General features: G+C 36.0%; 2 protein-coding genes across 2 annotated transcripts in view; one reads left to right on the forward strand and one right to left on the reverse strand.

The window, feature by feature from the left end:
• The window catches only part of LOC135771470 (complement factor B), a 61,811-nt gene extending 50,920 nt beyond the window's left edge, over nucleotides 1-10,891 (reverse strand). The window contains exons 1-4 of the mRNA XM_065281724.2: nucleotides 10,735-10,891; nucleotides 8,124-8,342; nucleotides 6,373-6,609; nucleotides 5,992-6,177 (exon numbers count right to left, since the gene is read on the reverse strand). Coding sequence (XP_065137796.1) covers nucleotides 5,992-6,177; nucleotides 6,373-6,609; nucleotides 8,124-8,342; nucleotides 10,735-10,804 — 712 coding nt within the window. The 5' untranslated portion in view covers nucleotides 10,805-10,891. The remainder of the gene's footprint in view (nucleotides 1-5,991; nucleotides 6,178-6,372; nucleotides 6,610-8,123; nucleotides 8,343-10,734) is intronic.
• Nucleotides 10,892-12,674: 1,783 nt separating this feature from the next.
• On the forward strand, nucleotides 12,675-22,217 carry mfrp (membrane frizzled-related protein). Its single transcript, XM_065281732.2, has 10 exons — nucleotides 12,675-12,921; nucleotides 13,972-14,191; nucleotides 15,633-15,763; nucleotides 15,893-16,018; nucleotides 16,109-16,185; nucleotides 18,524-18,672; nucleotides 18,806-18,936; nucleotides 19,009-19,143; nucleotides 20,116-20,243; nucleotides 20,355-22,217. Exons 1-10 carry the CDS (start codon nucleotides 12,783-12,785, stop codon nucleotides 20,577-20,579), a joined length of 1,461 nt encoding a protein of 486 aa, XP_065137804.1. The 5' UTR covers nucleotides 12,675-12,782; the 3' UTR covers nucleotides 20,580-22,217.
• Nucleotides 22,218-22,651: the final 434 nt, after the last annotated feature.

A 22,651-nucleotide genomic window follows, 5' to 3' on the forward strand; every position in this document is an offset into this window, starting at 1 on the left:
CTTATTTGGTATAATGATGTGATTAATAGTCTTAAAGAGCTTGTTTGAGTTACCATCACAATTACTGATAATGTTTGAGTAATATTCAACTCTTGCCACCTTGAGTGCCTCACTATAGTGAGAGAAGTGCTCATCAAACATTTGCTTGTGGACAGTTAATCCTGACTTCTTAAATTGTCGTTCTAGTTGTCTGTTTTTTCCTTTAAGTAATCTCAGTTCACTAGTGTACCAAGGTGATGTTTTTGAAAATGAGACAACACGTTCTTTCCTAGGAGCCAGAACCTCCAAGGTAGATGATAGGACAGAATTATAATCTTCCACAGTTTTTAAATCATGATGTTCTGAAATTAAACTTGCAAAATGATCACAGTTGATATTCTTAACATTTCTAAAACTAATTACTCTCCTTTGAGAGACTAGTTTTGAGGAAGGGAGAGGTAGGTTAAAGGAAAGAAGCTTATGGTCACTGATAGGTAATTCGTGGCTCTCAAGCTGGTTAATGTCCACATCAACTGAACACACTAAATCAAGTGTATGGCCTTTATTATGGGTGGGAAAGTTAACATGCTGAGTAATGTTAAAACAATCCAACGTGTCCATAAACTGAACTGTGTTTAAACATGTTTTATTATCCACATGAATGTTAATATCACCTAGAACAGGGGTTCTCAAACTCCGGACTCCGGTCCGGATCCGGACCCGACGGCAACTTGATCCGGACCCGCGTCCACTTCATATTAGAAGTGCATTAATTTCTATCTGATTGATTAAATGTGTGCATTTGCTATTTTACAAATGCATATTAAACTTGTAAACCATTCGTTTAGTTTTTTTTTTCTTTTTAGATTTAAGAGTATTCCTGGTCCGAAAATAAAACGAGTTATTTTAAAATTTCCTGTGTGACGCTGTAGCAATCACACCCAGATATTATGCACAGCTACTTCATGTACTACGGCTTTTGATCAGTAAGTCCTTATCAATCTGAAATCACTATTGGTTTGAGTCGTTTAAAACATGCATTTAAAAAAGCAACACTTGTCAAACATAATCTTATATATATTCTTTATTATCATGAAAATACCTGAAAAGGTTTGAAGAACAGCAATATAAATATATCCTTAAGACATTTCCTGGAGCTGCGTGTGTCTAGTTCTTCGTCTGCAGCACATATTAAGTTTCTGCCCAAGAGCGCCCCCTGGCTTTTGGATGTAGCGGCAGTTCACCGTAATTCATTGAGAAGCATAACAAGAATCATAAGCCAATTTATAGGTGCACCCCTAATTTTGGTCAGTGTCTCTGCCTACCAACCACTTTTTTTGCCATGGTTTATGCATCTGATGGAGAACAAACTGTGAGATTTCTCTAATTAGGTTGCTCTGTATTTTGCACCTGGTTACTTTTGGCATATTTCTTGTGTTTATTTAAAAATTTAAATGCAAAATACACTTATGTTTTTCCCAAACTATGTGTGTTGATTTGTTATATACACAAATGATTTACATAAAGTTTTTCCGGACCTATGAAAATTATGGGAATTCAGATTTGGACCTTTGAATGTAAACTTTGAGAACCCCTGACCTAGAAGAACCATAGCTGGACAAATAGAACTGGCCAGGGAAAAAAGTTCTGTAAGTTCCTTGTTAAACAGAGGATTAGGTTTAGGTGGGCGGTAAATGGACAGGATAAGAACTTGAACAGCAGCATTAACTTTAAAAGCAATGCACTCAAAAGATGACATGGTAGGGATGGTAATTTCAGAGACTGATATATCAGATTTAAAAATGACAGCAAGACCACCACCATTCCCAGTCAACCGAGGTCTGTCAATATACATATAGTTTGGTGGAGTTGTCAAATTAAGATTTACAAAGTCATTTTGTTGATGCCAGGTTTCACAGAGACATAAAATGTCGAGCTTTCGATACACTATAATGTCCTGTAGTATTGCCGTCTTATTGTTCAGTGAACGGACATTAAAGTGTGCAAAGTTTATAGAGTCACGTTGTAATCTAACAGAACAAGTTCTAGTTATTGGTGGATAACGTAGATTTGCAGGGCGAATACTATGATGACTATCCACACGCGTCGCAGGATGCTGAAAGCGGGTAGAGAGAATGTTAATTCCAGATGCTGTTGTGAGAAATTTATGACGTAAACCTCGTGACAGTATTTCGATCGCTGCAGAAGATGCATCACGCACAAATTTCTTTGAACACAACTTGCAGGCGGCAAACAGTGGCGAAGTGAGATCAGTTCAGAGAGAGAGTACCTTATCAGTCACAACGGTGCACTGCACACCGGCAAGCCCCGACCACGCTACACAGTGCTCTAGAGTGCTGCATGTCGCCGATTCAACCATCACAGAATACACACATCAGGTGTGCAAAGTTAAGACTGTGACAGTACAGTGAACACATAAAACAATAAAATCCAATGTTAAAATATAGATTAATAAAACAGTTCCGGAGAAGAAGCGGCAGCCAAAACGCGCCAGCGTCCTCCTCAACCGAAAACCGGAATGTGTCCGGTCCAACTCCAATTAAACGTGATTATCCCTATGCCCTTCAAAGATCAGAACTCTTGATGTATAAACTTGAGAGAGAGTTGTGCTACTGTGTCTCATACTGTAGTCCATTAAAATACATTTGTTGAATAAAGCACTGAAAAACAACGTAATTTTCACTTTATGTGGAGCGACTGTTTATGCTGCATCTTCTTCTCGAAGCGCTGTTTGGAATTCCTTCTCCATCTGTGTATGTGTGCGTGTTTAAGTGCATTTTTAAAAATGTAGGCATGCAGGAATTACAGTTATGCCACTAACATAATGTAGCCCTTTTAATGTTTGATGACAAGATAGAGACTAAAGGAAAATTATGTAGACTAATAATTTAAGTTTAATGTCCTAATGATCAGCCTAATTATTTGTATGTCCCACGGCTGACGTGGAACGTTATTAACCGGTTCAGGAACTTTTTTTTTGTTGTTCTGACCGGTTCAGGAACATCAATTTTAGGGTTGAACCGAAAACTGGAAATGTTAAAATACTGTTTCTGTTCGGAACGAACCAATTGAGAAAAAGCCCTGCAATGAACAGAATATCGTGATGAATAATGGGTTTTGTTAATTGGGTAGGGTAAAGTATAGGCTACGCACATGGAGGCACACCTAAATGAAAGTGCACAGGTGATGGGGGATATTAATCGGCCGAGGAAGGAATGGAAAGAATGCGGCTTTGTGAACTAACAATTGAGATAAATGCAACAGGCCACGTTTCACATTAGGGGTGTTCTCATGAAGGCAACAATATAAAAGCTTTACGTTAAGTGCCGACCCTTATAAAACCCTAAAAGACAACATTGAATGTGGCTTAATGCATCTTCACAATAATATTAAAACACCATATTCAGCAAACATTTTATTACTAAAAACATTCTGTTGTACAGCCAAGCAGAAGATCCCAGAATAACAACACAAGCCGCTAAAGGGCACGTTCGTTTCCTTTAATGAAAACTAACACATTCTGGGCTTTTCTGCTTGAACGTACATGCTTATTAATAATACATTACAGTGTGTAGTGAATTTAGTGTATTTATATCAGTGTATATAATACAGTAGACAATGTAAACATTAAGCCTAAACTGAATATTTAATTCTCTAAATTTTACGCCTTTATTCTTGTTAAATTACGACTTTATTCTCTTTAAATAATTACTTTATTTTTGTTAAATAATGACTTTATTCTCAAAATTATATTTATTTTGAATTTTTTCTTGTTAAATAATGACTTTATTTTCGTTAAATAATGACTTTTTTCTTGTTAAATAACGACTTTATTCTCATTAAATAACGACTTTATTCTTGTTAAATAACCACTTTATTCTCAAAGTTATATTTATTCTGACTTTTTTCTCGTTAAATAATGACTTTATTCTCGCATTTTAATGACTTTAATCTCAAGATGGTTTTATTTTTTTTTTTGCTCGGCCCTAATCCTCCTTGGTACTGACACCCTGCTTAAAAAAAACCTACCTTCATTTGTTTTCTTTTATCACCTCTCATATATGGGTAGGTTTCTTAAAAAATACAAAATGTTGAGCAAAAATCTGAGATAATTGCATTTTTGTGAAGTTTTTTTTATAGAGATCAGATTCAGAGCGATGATCAAACCACAGAGTTTGAACTGTTTGCCCTAAGGGAATACTTTCTGGTTTTACAAGGTGAATAAGAGCGTCACCTGGTGGATAATAGTGAAAAATACGGATTGCCGGAAAACTTGTCATAGGCAGGGAAGCGTTTTCTCTTAATTTACTAGTTAACTCATCAATATCAGGGAAATAGTTAAGTGATTTATACTATATAGCATTGTTTCCCAATCCTGGTCCTCTAGTACCCCCTTCCAGAAAGTTTTGGATGTCTCCTCATTTAAAACACCTGATTCAACTAATCAGTCTCCTTCCAGAATGGTCAACATGTCTCCCTAACAAGCTGTTGAGTAAAATCAGGTGTGTTAGATAAGGAGACATCTATAACTTTTTGGAATGGGGTACTCGAGGACCAGGATTGGGAAACACTGCTCTAGAGAATAAATAAATATTTCCACAAGTGGTTAAACTAAAATTTCCTAAAACTCTGCATAAAATGCACTACTCAGTCCATCAGGACGGGGGGCTTTTCCAGCCTGTAGTCCCTAGATAGCTGTTAGTACCTCATCCTTTGAAATAGAAGGTAATTTAATTTTAGAGAAAAAAAACATCCATCAGATTTATGGAACTACATGGGGACTTTATACAGAGTTTAAAAAAAAACAAACAAATGCATCTTAACTTTCCATTCAACCAGCGCAGCAGCATCTTCCACCGCGTAAATTTGGTTCTCAGTTCCTTCTACTGATACAACAGTTGTGACAGTGGACTTAACTTTTCATTGATTGAATTCAAAAAGTTGTCCATAATCTCTGTTATAACTTGACACAGGGCCAGAAATTTTCACGTTAGCATCTGTGCTAACAGCAGCACTATCCTCACCTTGACGGCTATGCACCTGTTCTGATTTGCTTAATGTTTTTGGTGCACCTGTGAGGCATGTTTTTCGGCTGTTTCAAAAAATAGGAGTCTAGACTCATAGTAAACTGTACAGCAAACACAGCATAAAATAATAGACTACTCCATTAAAAATATTAACAATAATCAGCACAGCCCGATTAACATGACCGTTATCTAAGCCGCCATCTTGGATCCCCCCATTATGGTTGTATTAAGGAGTTTTACCTGTTAATTCATAATGTTTATAAGTGGAACTGAAGGTTGGACTAAACATGAAACGCACATGATCGTTGTCATCAGTGAGGCAACCCAAATCATGAAGACCTGTGTCGTCATATGAACCCCGTGCAGCCGCTTGGGAAAAGATGCGCCGGCGGGTATTGCTCTCACAGTACTTTAATGCCATATGTCACAGCCACATGCCATTAGCGCGAACTCAAGTCAACAAAATTTAAACCGGCATGTACTGCTTTAAGCCAGCCGCAGATCGGTCTGCGTAGCGCTGCATGAAGTCGAAGACACCTATTAGCTCTGTCCTTCACTGTTGTGGCTAAAAGGGATACAACAGGCAAAATCTTGTGGAATTTTGCCAGATGACCACTGTTTTATCCTTATCCTACTCCCAAACCTAACCTTAGCCAACATTTCACAGGAATTAGGCCATAGCAGTATTCAATATAGCCAGAACCACTGTTTTCATCCTAACCCTTCTCCTCAAACCTAACCCTAAACCCAACATCTCACAAGATTTAAGTGTTAGCTGTATCCCATCTACTTTAGCAAAAAACATCATTCACCCCAGTTTCTTGTTAACCTCATTTCCATGGTCTATTTAAGCCCAATCATTTCTCGCATGTTCTGAAACTTAGCTTACTTTTAATCAGAATTTGGTTAACTTGAGTAATAGATCAATTGAAAATAGTGGGCAGCCGGATTTCGTAATACTTACAGTGGTCATCACAGACTGGTGTAGTACCGGTCCATCCACCCCACTCGGTGCAGTTTCGCTGAACAGATCCAAACAAATCAAACCCTTCATGACACGAAAAAGTTTGCTGCTCTCCAACTTTGAACCACTGTCTCCTGGGCCAGATCTGTCCATTATCAAGCTGAAGCTGTGCAGGGCAAAGGACCTCTGAGAGTGGAACAGAACCATAGCTGCTTATAATATGAAAGTCATTTCTTATCATTATTTTTTAATTTGGTGCTTTTCCACCATCGGGCTGAACGGTTCTTGATCTTTTCTTGGAAGTGCAAAATGAGCCGTTCCTCGAAGTGTTCAGAACCTTTCGGCCCAATAATGAAAAGCGAGTGAAATTTGAGACCGTACCTTTGCACACAGCGTTGACTACTCTCTTTCCATCTGGGATTCTCAGTACCGACCACTGCCCATCTTTCCCGCAGACTCTTTGTGCTGTTGGAAAAGGGTATTCTCCTGCCTTGCAGTGATAAGTTAAAATGCTTCCCTCTACTCCCGCGTTGGAGTAAGATGTGTTACCTCCTTTAATGGACTCATCCAAAGAGCAGTTCCTCTGTGGTTCCTCGTAATCTCCATAATCATTGCTCTCTAAAACACACAAGGACTTTTGATTCATAGTCATTGCAATTCAAGGGCACATGAACATATTTTCAATTGCAGCACAATGCTTGATGCAAAGTGAGAAACGATTGTTTTGCTGAAAGACAATATATTTATAATTTTATACATGCATCTAAAAAAAGGGCCAGTGATAACTACATTTTAAACCGCGGAAATGAGACTGTCTCCAGTTTTATAGAGAAAATTCTCTGCAGTAGGGCTGGGCAAAAATATAGATTTTTTTGATTCATCTTTTTTTTCTGTGGTTGATTCAGAATCGATTCTCACAGGCCACAAATCGATTTTTTTCCCATTTTATGTCCGCAAACATTGAACGTAAGATTAACGTTAATCTAATAACTAGTCTTCTCCACTAGATGTCACTCTTTTTTTGCCTTGCGCGATGTTACCAAGGAGCGAGAGGCGAGCCTGTCATTCATTCATTTAGTCTATATTCTAATATATTCTAATATAATTTCTATATAATCCATATTCATTGAGTTGAATTGAGAATAAAGTATAAAAATCGAGTCGAGAATAGAAATTGAATCGATAGCTTGCGAATCGAAATCGAATCAATCTGGAACATCTGAATCGATACCCCGCCCTACTCTGCAATGGTGTTGAATGATGAATTTGCAAATAGCTTGTCTTAAAGCATATTAAAAACACCACATAGAGACATAAAAAACAATAAAAACTTTCCTACAGGCTTCCTTTCAATTACTCTTTTAAATCACATGGATGGAGTTGTGCTATCTTTTTAGTTTTTCTTTAGTTTATCTTTTTCTAATTTGGAGAACTGCTACAAGATTCTACATCAATATATTAACATTAAACATGCTTAGTCGGATAAAAATAATTTTCAAATTAAAGATTTCTTCTTTAATGAATAAAACTAAGCAAAATTTCTTGGATATATGCATATAAATATTTGAATATAGCTAGCCATTAGTAGTATTTAAAGGGGTCATATTATGACATTTTTAAAGATGTAAAATAAATCTTTGGTGTCCCCAGAGTGTGTATGTGATGTTTCAGCTCGAAATACCACACATATAATTTATTATAGCATGTTAAAATTCCCATTTTGTAGGTGTAAGCAAAAGATTTGGGTGTGATGAAATGCAAACACTGATCACCATAATGGTGGTTTGTTGAAATTGAAACTCATTTGTGCTGTCAACAACTTTTTTTCTCTTTTATCTCTGCACTTAATGGCAGTGCCGTGGTTGGATAGTGCAATATAAAGGGGTGGTATTATTGTAATAAGACTCCCTACCTACGTCACAAAATTTTTTCACATGCTTTCAGAGAATGGTTTACCAAAACTAAGTTACTGGGTTGTTCTTTGTCACATTTTCTAGGTTGATAGAAGCACTGGGGACTCAGTTATAGAAAGTCAGATTTTCACGCTATGACCCCTTTAAATACATTTTCCTACTATATTCCACTGTATGTCTATCTCTTCATCCATCTTATTTGTTACAATTAAGGTTTACCTTCACATTTGATCCTGGAACCCTTAGGCTCCCATTCTCCATTCGAGTTGCAGGTTTTTTGACTGATTGGATAAGGTTCAAACCCATCACTGCAATGATAAATGAGCAGACTCCCCACAACACCACTATTGGAATACTCTACTGTGCCACCAATGATGGATTCTGAAGTGGGACAGTTTTTGACACTGTCTTCATAGTCATAATAATTTTCTGATTGCACTGAAACAAATAAAAAAGCATGTTAGGGAAATACAACAAAATATAAAGCAATATTTGGCCATTTGAAATTTGGCATTTAAGACAAAACTTTTTAATGTGCTACAAGAACACATCTATTACTCATTTAAGCAGGCTCATGTAAACCCATTGCTAAAATAAAATAAAAAACAATTAATGCTTAATTTCAGACCAGTCTCACTCCTACAGTTCCTTTTAAAGCCTCTAGAATGGTTCATTGGAATCTGCTGATCTCTAACAGATCAACCTAGTTAGTTAGTTAGTTTAGTTAGTTAGTTTAAATTTTATTGTCCACCACTGAAAATGTTTCTTTCGCCTTTCATAAAACACAATGAGACACATAATGTAAAAAACAAAGAATTATACACGTCAATAAAAAAAAGTTATTTCTATATCGGCAACATCCCAGGTAAAAAGTAGTATATTTTAGTGTATTAGAAATATGATTGAAGTACATGAAGGATAAAACAAATATGCTTCTACTTATTGTGCTTTATTTAAAGAGTATTTAATATGTACTTTTTAAAGTAAACTTTTAGTGTATGCACAAAATGTATTTAAACACAACTATAATTTGCGCTGCAATGCCTTTTTAAGTGTATTTCCATTAGAATGGTGATACATTGCAATTGTAATGTAAGTGTGCTTAATTGCTCATGAATCTTGATTTTCAGTAGTGTATTTTAGTGCACTTGAAGGCTTAGTCCACACAGACACAGGTCTTTTTATAACCGTGACTGTTTTTACGCGTTTCGGCCACAGGGCGCCGAAACCCAACATTTTGGAAAACCCCTGCCAGGGTGAGGATTTTAAGAAACGCCGGTTGCAGTGTTGTCGTGTAGACAGTAAAACCGGGGGGTTTTGCCTTGCGATGTCACTTTTGATTGGCCCAAGTGGCTTTACGATTTGGGTTATATCGCCGCCTGCGGGTGTGGCATGCTCTTGACAGCGCTTGATAGCATGTTTTTGCTTTTTCATGAGGATGGAGATTTCTTTTAAACCAAGCATGTGTGGATGGGATTTTTTTGGAGGAAAAACTCCGGTTATATACTGTGTGGACGAAGTTTAAAAAAAGTTGTTCCATTTTAGTATACTACAGTATTTACACTTGAAGTGTAGTCAAATATATGTTAAGTTGAAGTTAATACATAATTGAATACACTTAACTATACTTGGATTTGACGAAAATAGTACAAAGTGTAGAAAATATACTTAGTACACTTTTTTAAAGTATATTTTTAATAGAAAAAAATGCAAAATCTGCCTTATATGCATGCACACAATTTAAGGATGAAATCTACACAAAGTTTTATAAATGAGGTCCCAGGTCAGATGTTAGGCTTTAACTTGTCATCCTGGCACAAGTGGAAGAAACACTCATATTGAGCGTGTCAACAAAAGATCAGCGATGTACTGCATTTGTCGTCATCGTCTTCTGGCACAGAGGTCCAGCTTTCTAAATAATTCATCATAATTCACTGATTGAAATCAAACTTTTAAGCTCCTAATCTCATCAGGGTCATATAGAATATGAAAAAACAAAATATATGAGGCCAAACGATTGATTCACATTTACATTTATGCATTTGGCAGGAAATAAATCTGATATGAATTGGATACATGCATTTGCGTCTGCAATGTAAGCGGACTAATCGGATATTCTCATATTAAGACATGTCATATGTAATTGAAAATGCGACATTGGCAAATGATGTCATCTCAGGAAGAGACCACCCGCAATCACATGACTCTTCTTGGTGGACGACTGCACCGCTTAGTGGAGTTATGCTGAAGTTTCATGTCTTGTTACAGAAATAAAGCGCTATAAGCTTTTACTTTGTGCTTTAAGCTGTTCTGGGTTTAATATGTCTACCTTGAATTGTTTCGCCAAGTTTTTTTGTGTAAAGGCTGATTTTGGATTCCAGTCACTTTTAAAAGATGATGTAAGCAGTTTGTCAAATAAAAAACAGATATAGTCAACAAATCAGAATTTGGCTTCAAGATCTGCAGTGTAAATACAGCCATGGTTGAAAAGTTTAGGCTGCTCCAAAATATTATTTGTCGAAACTATTCATCATTTCTACTTTGTTCTCAGTTTCTACAAGCGTTAAGAATTACATTTCTTAATTTGAAGCCTAAGGCAAAGAGCCGAAAGCAATGTTGTACCCTAGAATTTCGATAAACAAATGCTATAGCGGTAAACTAATCTGTAAATCATTTATTATACTATTAAGCAGAATATAACTAATAAAAAATATATTTTATTACAAATTGTCTGCTCCTGTTACATGAATACATTTGAAAGAATGCCTTTGTTCATTTTAGTCAGGTTAGTAAATGGTTATTTACTGTAGGCTATATTTGAAGCGCTTACCTTTACATATGAAGACCATTAAAGAAAAAGCGACAAAACTAAAAGTGGTGTGCCACATAGTTAAACTCATTTATACTGGTCAAGCTTTACTTTCAGATATGGAGTAAACTAGCAACGTGAACCTTTGTAACGTGTGCGTATTTGATGAATGATTAAACATTAACATTTTTAAATACAGTTACGGCAAATTGTGAAATACTTTACCGTAATCAATTTCAAGTCTTAAAGGTGAAGTGTGTCATTTCAACAAACCCCAAAAACCCACGCGAAAATGGTAAGAAAATAGGAAAAACAAATGAGAACCAATACGTGATACTGACACGGTAAAGAAAGTCGTGGTACGGACACGGAAAAATGCGGAGATCCGTGACAATGATATGGATAAATGAGCAAAATATTCTGTGACTATAACACGGTAATTCGTGATGTTAGGTTGGTCAATTCTATGGCACTAAACTGATTTTTAAGACATTTTTGAACGTGTTTACCCAATGCTGCCCCCATATGCTATTGTTAAGCATTATAGGATAGTATATATCCCTTCCAGTCACCACTTTCTTTATTTGTGATAGCTTTTCTAAGAGATTGAAAGGGATATTTTTTAAATAAGTGTGCATGCTGCCTTTGATCTTTTTGACTTAGGACAGTAACTCTACTAATGTAGACGGCAACAGCCTATCTAGACAGTAGTCAGCTACAATCTTCACTTATTATGGTTGATATTTGAGTTCAGATAATTTATTTTTAAGCTCAAAGAAAAAATACACACATCACCTTTTGTATATCTGAGTGTATTAAAGTGTATTAAGCGTGTGACTATGCGGGTGGATAAGTGTAGAAAAGCAGATTATTACATAGCTCAACCCTCTCAGCTGACTTGGCTTTGGAGATTTTTAGGAGGAAAATTCTTTGTTTTGAAGTTTAGAACAGCAGGCACAACAGGAGAAGCAGGACCATCCTATAACATACAATATTACTAAGAGACATGTTAATACGCTTATTTATTTTTTGTTTTTACTTTTCATCAAAAAGGTAATGGACATTTCCACTGAGAGTCAAGATGCATATCATGTAAATACTATTTTACTCTAAATTATTTTTTTCACTTTAAGAGGACCTGACCAAATATCTAATTATCTCTTAATATTCATAGACTGTTTTCTGTAACCCAGTTTTTGAGCCTGAAGATGAATGTGAGGAAACCAAAGGAAATTTCAGAATTGACATACATCATGAACCCACTAAACATTTAACTACAGGTAGGTGTACAAATACTATATATACCCAGACCCCCTAATGAATGCATTTTTAATAGATTTATATGGATTTAAAAGATATTTAATTTAGATTTAAAGCAGTAGATGATAATCAAGTCGAGAAGATGTTTGACCTAAAGTTTAGAGATTTAGACTTACAGGCAGAAAATACATTTATGCCAAACAGGTTACATATAATCATAAATAAGTCACTTTAGAGCATTTTAGTTTTAAAATCTTGTATTTTATTCTTAGGCCAAACTGTGGTTAGTGGCTTTGTGGTGAGTTTAAAAGAACAGTTGGGTGGGCGTGGAATGATAATCCTGTCAACAGGTGTATTTTCGATTGTGGCCGTCCTTTGCATCATACTTCTCATTTTCAAACGTAAGCAAAACTCTCAATTTACTTTATCTTACCTTATCTTACTTTATCTTACGTTGTGCTACATTTATATCTGGCGGCTGTGTTTTTTTTAAATAAAAATGCTTCAATTGTTATACACTGATGCTTTCATCGTCATGTAGGAAAAATGTCTGATATTGAGGTTAATGAATGCTCTGAGAAAGATTGAATTTAGGTAATGAAAAAAAAGGCGGGAAAACCCATACCAGTGGTTTGACTGAGAGATATGCGTCCAAAAATTAAAGCAGAATTTTCAAACATCTAAAGGTGCACTGTTAAAAAAATGACAGTAAGATTTTCATTAGTTTAAATGAATATAATTATAAAACATTTGAGAAGCAGTTGAGAACAGAGCTAAAATGCTTTCCTGCTTTTTTGCTTTTCTCAGAAATGAAGAATGATGTAGATGGGACGTCCCCTTTAGATTCCCAGTTTGAAAACAAAATTCCACAAAATCTTTCCTTGAATCATGTTTCAAATACCTCCATGTACCCACCACTGCCCGACAAAGAGCCCACATCTTTTACAGGTCAGTTTCTGGTCTGCGGTATGCATTTGTGTACAGCTTTCTAAGATTTCAACAAATCTTTATAAAACAACATTGAATCTAAAATAATTTAAAAATAGGGCTGTCACTGTCTCCATGAGAAGGGTCATCAATTGGGGTGGTGATGGCGTAGTGGATATGACACACGCCTTTGGTGTGAGAGACCCGGGTTTGAATCCACTGTGGCACACCGTTGTGTCCCTGAGCAAGACACTTAACCCCTATTTGCTCCAGAGGCGTGCAACCTTTGATATATATAGCAATTGTAAGTCGCTTTGGATAAAAGCGTCAGCCAAATGAATAAGTAAGTAATTGGTAGGTTAATTTTTGTTGAGCCAGACCTGTCCATCAATATTAAGTGCACATTTTAGCGGTTACCTTGGTGTCGTTGTCAGATAACAAAGGAAAATTTGGCAGTGGGACAAATTGGATGATACGTCACCAGGGTATCTTTCTGTTTGACTAGTGTCTGCAGGGCTGCAGACTGCACACATGTCGGTGCCATTTACATTCAGATCCAGTTGGGTTAAAAAATGCTGCTGGTTTGGGTTGGACTCTGGTATCATTTTCTCTGGTTTTCCTAGGGTCGTGTCTTTCTTTAAAAAAACCCACAAAAGTACATTTCTTTGGATCCGAGAAGACCTCTACTTTGATCATTGTTTATTTTTTATATTTCAAATTGTAATTTATTAAGGTCTATTTATATATCCCAAGGCACCACACCACCACTGATAGTTCGTCCAGTATTGCACTGTCACAGCCCTATAGTTACAAATAAATTCATTTTTTGAAATTCATGAGGAAATTTACGCATTGAAAAGTTGAATGTTTACAGCTTGCTATAGGTAATGTTTAAGCTAAACGCTAAACAAGAGAAGTAGTCTGGTGTGGACAATATAATACATAATCTGTATTTGATTACATTTTAAAGTATTTATCCAACATTTTATTTAATAGTAAACATTTTATAAAATTAAATTATATGGCATCATATGTATAAATGTAATTTTTTGTTTATCTCTGTTGTGATAGCATGTGGTGGCATGTTGATGGATTCTGAGGGATATTTCAGCTCACCAAATCACCCCAGCCTCTATCCTCCCAATATCTACTGCGTGTGGATGATCAAAGTCTTTCCTCCTTTTCTTGTACAAATCCATGTGTCATCTTTGGCTATCGAGGGACCTTCTCCTTGCTTATTTGATTGGCTAGAGGTGAGAGAGGAGACAGAAAAGATGCCTGTCATCACAAGGTTTGGTCATCAATTACTTTTATCATATTATGTTGATTAAATAAATTAATACAAAAATTGCAATTAGTCTCAAATTATTATTTAGTTATGTATTGAATTCATGTTTAATTAATGATCAATGTAAACGTAATATTTACCTATTTTCCTCATACCGCATTTTTTACATTTCAGTAAAATGAATCATTCCTAAAAATTGTAACACTCAAGATCGAACTCTTTTTGCTACATTAATCTCAAACATCCAATCATGCTACACAAGGGATTGTACATGTTGGGGCTAATGTTTGGGAAATATAAGTGTATAAGTAAATACAAAACCAACATTTGATTCTGAACTAGTTTCTCATCGCTGGGTGATATCTTCATTTCCAACCCTGTGTACATTGTAAAAATTCTTTGTTGCACTTACATTTTTAAGTTTAATGAACTTGAAATTACTTTCTTGACTAGTGAGGAGTCGCTATAAATTATAAAAATAAAGTAATGAAATAACTGGCTCTATAACGCCACCTAGGTATTTAATGTATTTTTGACGGCTTTTGAATCCTCGAAAAATTACAAATTTTGTCACGCATCATTATTCAGCAACATTTTTTTAATTTTTTGTTACATTTTTATTGTTGTATTTACCCCAACGTTATTTTATTTTCACAAATTTTGGTATGTATATTCTCCTTGCCAAGCTACTTTTATTATTTCTTTAAGTTGGCCGTTTTGAAATGTGTGCATTTTTTGTTATTTGTTTGCTGAACATTTTATTATTTATTCAAGTCTAACATTTTGAAATGTGTGCGTTTTTTTGTGATTTGTTTGCTGAAAATTTTTATTATTATTTAAGTCGGACATTTTGAAATGTGATTTTCTGTGATTTTTTGTTAAACATTTAATTATTTATTTGAGCCAGCCATTTTGAAATGTTTGCATTTAAATCTTTTTGTTAAACATTTTATTATTTGTTTAAGTCGGATATTTTGAAATGTGTGCATTTCTTGTGATTTTTTGCTGAACATTTTATTATTTATTCAAGTCAGCCATTTTGAAATGTGTGCATTTCTTGTGATATTTTGCTGAACATTTTATTATTTATTTAGGTGGCCATCTTGAAATGTGTGAATTTTTTGCTGAACATTTTATTATTTAAGTCCGCAATTTTAAAATGCGTGCATTTTTTGTGATTTTCTTTTTGCTGAACATTTTATTATTTATTTAAGTCTGACATTTTGAAATTTGTGCATTTTTGTGATTATTTGTTTATTGATTTATTTTTGTTGAACATTCTATTACTTATTTAAGTAGGCCATTTTAAAATGTGTGTTTTTTTGTGATTTTGTTTTTGCTGCTATGTAACAATGAAAAGTGCTTTATAAATATATTAATACAAATAAAATTGAAAGGTACCAAAGGTGACATTTTCTCACTTTAGATTAACTTTTTCCTATAGATTTTGTGGTAACGTGGCTCCACCTACAGTGAATACAAACAGCAGTATTGTGTGGGTGTCATTTCGCTCGGATGGAAGTATTGGTGGGAATGGATTTGTTGCACAATATCATTCTGTATTACCAGAACAAAGTAAGCATACATTATTTACTTATAGCAAAACGGTGTTTCTACTCATTGTTTCTCATATGACTTCTCAAAAATTAAATAATTTTTGGCTATATGTACCGAATTTGACATGGTCTTTCTTTTCTCTATCAGAAAGCTGCTCCAGAGAGGAGTTTATGTGTGACAGTGGTCGTTGTTTATTACCTGTTTCTGTCTGTGACGGTTATATAAACTGTCAGGACCACTCAGATGAAGTCAACTGTAGTCAGAAGCACAAAGGTTGGAGTAATGAATACATTATTTATGATGCTTGAAAGTGAAAGGTTTTATCATCTGTAATGTATTAATTAAATTATCCTTGATTCACAGTGTGCGGGGGGAAGATGATAGGAGAATATGGATCATTGGCAAGTCCAAACCACCCCGAGCCTTATCTACATCAACTGGTAGACCTTTAGTATCTTACCAGCTGTTATTTCTTGGATTCTGATCATATAGCTTATCTCTTTAGTATTTAGACTGTCTCAGTTAATGTATGCAAACATTGTGTCTATGTCAATAAGATGATTAGCTTTCTTAACTATAAAAACAGATTTACATTACAGTCTTACATGAAATTAACTTTCAAGACAACATAAAGCAACTGACGAAACTCTACAATTTCACACTATTAAAGATTGTAAAATAAAAATTCTAAAACTAAATTGTAAACAACAGAGGATTTTCTTTGTCCTATTTGATTTTCTTTGAGGGGTTTAACACAAACTAAATGTTGAAAAAGCAGTCCTATTACTAAAAATGATTAGCCTGGGTGCCAGCCAAACTTAGCCCTGCCCACAACATTTCAGGTTGGGAAGTTTAGTCTGGTGTCGCTCCGTTGTGGCGCAACTATGCTTGACCCAAAGCTGGTCGAACCAATCAAATTGTCAGGGAGGGCTTTTGGACAGATGATCAACAGTAATGTAATCAACCATGTCACCAAAAAGTGTTTGTGTTGAATCCGTTTACAACAAAGACGACTGCCGCTGGAGAATTGAGATGTGTAGATTCTGCCATCAAGTCTGTTCTAGATAGAAGATATCAACAGCGCATTGATTTTAAAAGAGGAACAGAGAAACCCGATCAAGGCTGGGTTCCTCGAAACCTTCTTAGCTCTACGTTGTTCTTAAGTTGTACCTTAAGCTGTACCTTATCGTTAATACATGCTTCCCAAAACGTTTTTAGTTAAGTGTACCTTCTGTAAGTCATACGTCGGAAGGTTGGTCTGGAGCACTCTTAGCTATACCTTATCCCGCTTGACTCCGCAAAGGGCCATCAGTGTGATTAAAGCTTGTGTACAGCACCATCGCCATGGACAGCACCTGGTTACCTCATAGGTAAGTATACCTTAAAGAGTAACTAAACCCTAAACCATTTTTTTTTAGTTAATGATCTGTAAGATGAGGCTTTATTACTGCTGTTCATTGATTTTAGTAACTTTTTTGACATTTGGATATAAAGTGTTTCAATGCTACAATATATGGTGTAAAAAACATCTGAGTGCTGCCCTCTTCAGGTTGAACGATGCAGTTGAATTTTCCTGTAGGATGTTGCGGTACCATGTGATGTAAGCGGTACGATCCTACGTAAGCAGGTTTAAGCTTACCACGCCCTTGTTACGATCTCACCACACCCTTGGTACGAGCTTAGTTCGTCCCCTCTATCTCGTTGGGATCTGTCCGCTTTTCTTGCATTTTTCAAATATTGCCAGTCGGTGGAGTCAGGCTCTGACCAGAGGTTTAGTTACTCTTTAAGAAACCCGCTAAGGTACAGTTTGGGAAACACGCCTAGAAAAGGTATACCTGTAGTTACGGTTTAACTTAAGAGTCTTCATATAGCGCGCTAAGAGACAACGCTATCGGGAAACCCAGCCCAGGGTATCTGTTGATCGGAAAGATGTTTTTACCTACCCTACTACGGGATTGCAACTCGACGTGCACAACAACGTGGATATAACTAGGGGTCATTCCCAGCTCCTTTTCGGAAGCCCGTGGATGAAGTTCATTTAAGAAACGGCTGAAATTTCATGTTTTTTGTCTAAACAACATACCCAAATTAAAAGTGGAACAGCTCCCATATACTTTGACCCTCAGGGGTGTGCGGTGTCCGGTAGTGAACTATTGTTTACAGTTTTTATATTGTAATTTGGTTAATAAACGAATCATCTTAGGCAAAACAATCAGTACTTTTAAACCACAACTTCTTGCTCACAAGAAAAAAAGTAATCATTGAGATTAAGTTAAATCATTTATGTTTCTTAAAAACACATTTTAAAAAAAACCTTTGTAATTATTTTTGGACTGAGATCTTGTTGCTTTTACAAGCAACAAACCGTAAATAATTTTTCAAAGCTTGGAAAAGCTTTGTTTCTCCTATCAATATCCGACCCCATTGTTTTAATGCTTGCTTCTCTCTTGACTTTCCCATCATCCTCCATGCTCCCTCGCTTCAATCATCCTCACCTGCCTGCCATCATCTTCCAAACACATTTTACTCTCCTGTTCCCTTCAGTGTTTGTCTTTTCAATTTTTAAAGATAATCATCTAACTCACCAATCTGTCACCTTGTGAGACATTTTTCTAGTTTCTACGGACAGGATCATGACAGTTGTGTGTTCACATCACTTGAGTGTTGTTTTATTGTGAGCACACGGCCCATGGTTGTTTCTTTTGGGGTCATGTGCTCTCTTACAGCTTCATTTATTTTTGTTAGATTACAAACTAATGCTTGACTGCTCTCTCACAGCTGTGTACGTGGCAAATATTTGTGGAAGACAGACAAGTTATTAGACTGAGCTTTCAGAACTTCAGTCTTGAATCTCATGATGTATGTGAGTTTGACTATGTGGAGATTTATGACGGTGCATATGCAGTTAGCAGCACTGTGCTTGGAAGGTAAGAATACTCATCTTTTGACAAACACAATAATACATAAAAACTAATTAGCACTGACTCCATGCATCCTGAATCCATGCATTAGTGGCAACAGTAGGATGGGTAATGATCCATCTTGTGCGATATTCATAAGGTACTGTGGGTCAACTGTACCTCCTGATCTTACCTCTTCTGGACCTGTGATGACAGTCGTGTTTGTAACAGATGAAGGCCTTGCCGACAGTGGCTTTCATGCATCATATAAAGCCATGTCTTTATCAGAAAGTGAGTACCACGTGATGATTCAGCATTTGAACCTCATGAGGTAAATGAAGTAAATCGTTCCTGTGCTTTAAGGAACATGCAGTCCGGTAGAGTTTGCCTGTAGCACTGGAGAGTGTCTTCATCAGAATTGGCTGTGTGATGGATGGAGTGACTGTCCAGATGGAGCAGATGAACACAACTGCTTAAACGCCACCTACCCTTCTTTTGGTGAGTATGCATTACCAAAATAAAGCAAAAAGCGACGCGAAGCGGAGTGCCTAAAACCCCCTTAGCTGTCATAAAATGCACTGTAACCCCACTGCTTTGCGGGGCTTATTGCTTTTATAAAACAGTTACTTCATATGCATAGCAGGACTTCATAAAATAAAACACAAATAAGTTGTAATTATATTAGTACATTACTCTTCTGCCAAACAAAGTAGAACTGATACAGAGCGTAGTTCCCAACCAACATAGACACAGCAAAAACACAATGAAAATATGATTTAAGACTGTGGTGTTTATTTTTATATATCAACATTCATCTAATTTTCCCTGTCAGCGTTTGTTTTTAAGTTGCCACCCAGTTTTAGTTTAATGCCTTACAGAAAAATTTTCTTCTTTAAATAAACATAAAATATCAAATAAAAAACAGACCATCCGCTTTCAAACAACAACAACAACAACAACAAAGTTTCATCCTACCTTCATTTGTTCTCTTATCACCTCTAAAATGTTCAGCTAAAAGCTGAGATAATTCCATTTTTGTGAAGAACTTTTTGTAAGAGATCAGATTCAGAACCTGATAAAAACACTATATGTTTTTAGTGTTGAGTGAATGCGTCATTGTTTAAGTTGTTTAAGATTGACGCATTTCAACCAATCAGAATGAAGAACCAGAACTGCCCGTTTTATAACATGCATTTTAAATCAATGTTTATTATTCTAACTTTTACATCTGATATTACGAATGAGCTTGCTCAAATACAATAATGAGCATCCAAAAATCTAATGTAACATTAAAATCTGGTGAGCTTCTGCAGGACCATCTTACAATGAGCAAGTTAATAGTGAGGCTTGCCTTACAAAACACCACTAATTATATTTTAGGCAGTAATTCTCCAAAAAATGTTTCAAGCCACAGGTAAGTTTAAGAATGCATTGTTTTCCAAATTTTAATTCAATTGTTTTTTCTCTTAGCGTCATCTTGTGAGCCCATCCATGTAGAAATGTGTCGAGGTCTAAGTTACAATCTCACCTCATTTCCAAACATCTGGCTGTCTGTTTCTGATCAGAAAGAAGCTGCATCCATTCTGCAAAACTATTGGGTGAGAGAGTGTTTTGCCAGTGGCTTATCTTGAATCGTTTACTTTGAACCCTATTTGTCATCTAAAAATATGAATGTTTTATATGGGATATTTGTTCTGATTTGGTTATAGGTGCTAAAGGAGTTTGCATGTTTTGAATCTCTGCGGCAGCTAATTTGCGGTATGTTTCTACCACAATGTAACCCTCAAAGTGGAGTTCTGCAGCCATGCCAGGCCATCTGCTCGACAGCGGAGCAGCAATGCAGTCAAGCGCTGAACCTCCTCAATTTAAACTGGCCCTTCAACTGCCACCTGCTGCCCGATTCACAGGATCCTATGCAGTGTTCTCTGCCCTAGCACTTTTGTCTTGGTAGATGCACAACAAACTTGTCTTAATAAGTATAAGAATTGATTAATTTTGCTTTAAAACTTAAATCTGAAAATTATCAGCATTACCTCTTCACTATAATTTAATGTATTGTTATGCATGTGTATGTTTAGGTGTGTAATGTATTGTCTTTGTGTTTGCCATTCTGTGCAACCATGTGAAGAATTAGTTCATTCAGATTTTGCCTGTTTTGTGACGTAGGTAGCAAGGCTGCAGGTTTCTTGAATATAGCCAAAGGCATGCTAAATTATGATTGATTTATTAAAAAACTCTGCAACTGCTTTGCAATCAGACGCTTTAGCTTACCTGAAACTATAAGGAAAGTAGACTAAAGGCATCCTGAAATCAATGAAAGGACTAGAGATGACTATTGGAGCATGTCAGGCCTACTTTCTTTTATAAGTGTACTTCTTGTCACTCTGTGCAGCACTCAGAAGCTCTTTGTCTTGTCTTAAAACCCAAAATAACCAGCGAGGCGGCATTCCGCCCTCCTCTGACTCTGATTGGCCATGATTCACAGCCCATGAACCTAAAATAAATAAATCAAACCATTGATGGCAGCGAATATTACCCAATCAGGGGCAGAAAAGGAGGTGTCTTCAAACAATGCGGTGGGGTGACTTGCATGGGATGCTGCATAATGTGGACCTATGTAAAATACAGGACAAATCGCATCCCGTATTGATTTGATACAGGACGCGTTATTTTGCCTGAAAATATGGAACGATTCTGTATTTCACAGGATGGGTGGCAACCCAACCTGGTGGTGTGATAGATGTGACACAATGGTAACATGACAGAATCTAAAAGCGAACATATAGTCCTGTTGTCTTAGTGCCAAAAAGGATGGCACATTAAGATTTACTTTTCTAAACCGAACGCTAGATCTGCCTGTGACCTGTCTGGGAAATACCACATTTTTAAGCACATTGGACACATAAGGTTTACTGTCAGATCCTCTTAGGTGACAAAACCCCTAGAGTAAAAGCCATTAATATTGTTTTAGGTTTGTTTTTAGTTTATGTATGTTTGGAGTTAATATGATTGCGCATCTGTATCTGCCCTGTTACTTAAAATGTTTTCTGTATAAATATGTCTGAGCTGTACTTAGTTCAAGTGTCTGTATTCAGACATATTTAACAGTTGCCCATGCAAACAAAGTTGTATACTGATCACTTGCTGGTTGTGACTCTTCTTAGGAGTGGGCAGAGCAATAGTTGTTTCTGCTTCTGGTGGTGGGGAAATCATTTTGGCTGTCTGGGGGAAGGTAAAATAACTTTTTTTGGGCAGGGGTTGCCTAAATCCTCCTTGAGGCTGTTAATAGAATAGAACCTATTGTGAATTTACCCTTATGAAAATTGACAATGTTTTTGTAGTAAAAGTGTGGTAACCATGTTTTTTTGGTGTATTGTTTAGCAAATTCATGGTTTTACTACAATAATCATGATTTAACTATCCTTCCCTTGATTGATTTTTCCCACCTCCCAATGACCATAATCAGGGCACTTAAAACAACTGGTAATGCTATTTGGTTAAATAAATTCCCCCACAATAAAAAATAGATTTTTCTTGGTATTTTTGTTTTGTCTTTAGGTGCAAATATCTAAACATGCTTAAAATGAAATGAAACAATGAAATGTTTATGCTGAAAACAAGGGCAAGTCTGCAAACTGGGGTTAGAAAAATAAACTTGAAGTTAGAGCTTAATTCAAGTTTATTTTTCTTACAATTGAAAAACAATTAAAAATTAAGTTGCGCTGTGGTGCAAAAGTGATGTAAAATGTAACTGTTGGTTTAACATCAACTTATGTAGAATCAACATTAGATTGTTAGGTTGGGTCAGGAACATTAATGTTACGTAATGTGTAAGTTAAGTTGATTAACATTGTTTAAATTCTTGTTTGCCATCTGGGACGTCACCACCTTCAAAAAGGCTAAAGAAAATCTATGTAAGCACCACAGGATCAAGTTTGATTGTTTTTTTTTTTGAACACACACAAATATATGCTTGTTTAGAAGTAAAATAAAACCTGGTTTGTTT

This window comes from Paramisgurnus dabryanus, chromosome 8 (assembly GCF_030506205.2).
Source record: "Paramisgurnus dabryanus chromosome 8, PD_genome_1.1, whole genome shotgun sequence".
In the NCBI taxonomy this organism is placed as follows: domain Eukaryota; kingdom Metazoa; phylum Chordata; class Actinopteri; order Cypriniformes; family Cobitidae; genus Paramisgurnus; species Paramisgurnus dabryanus.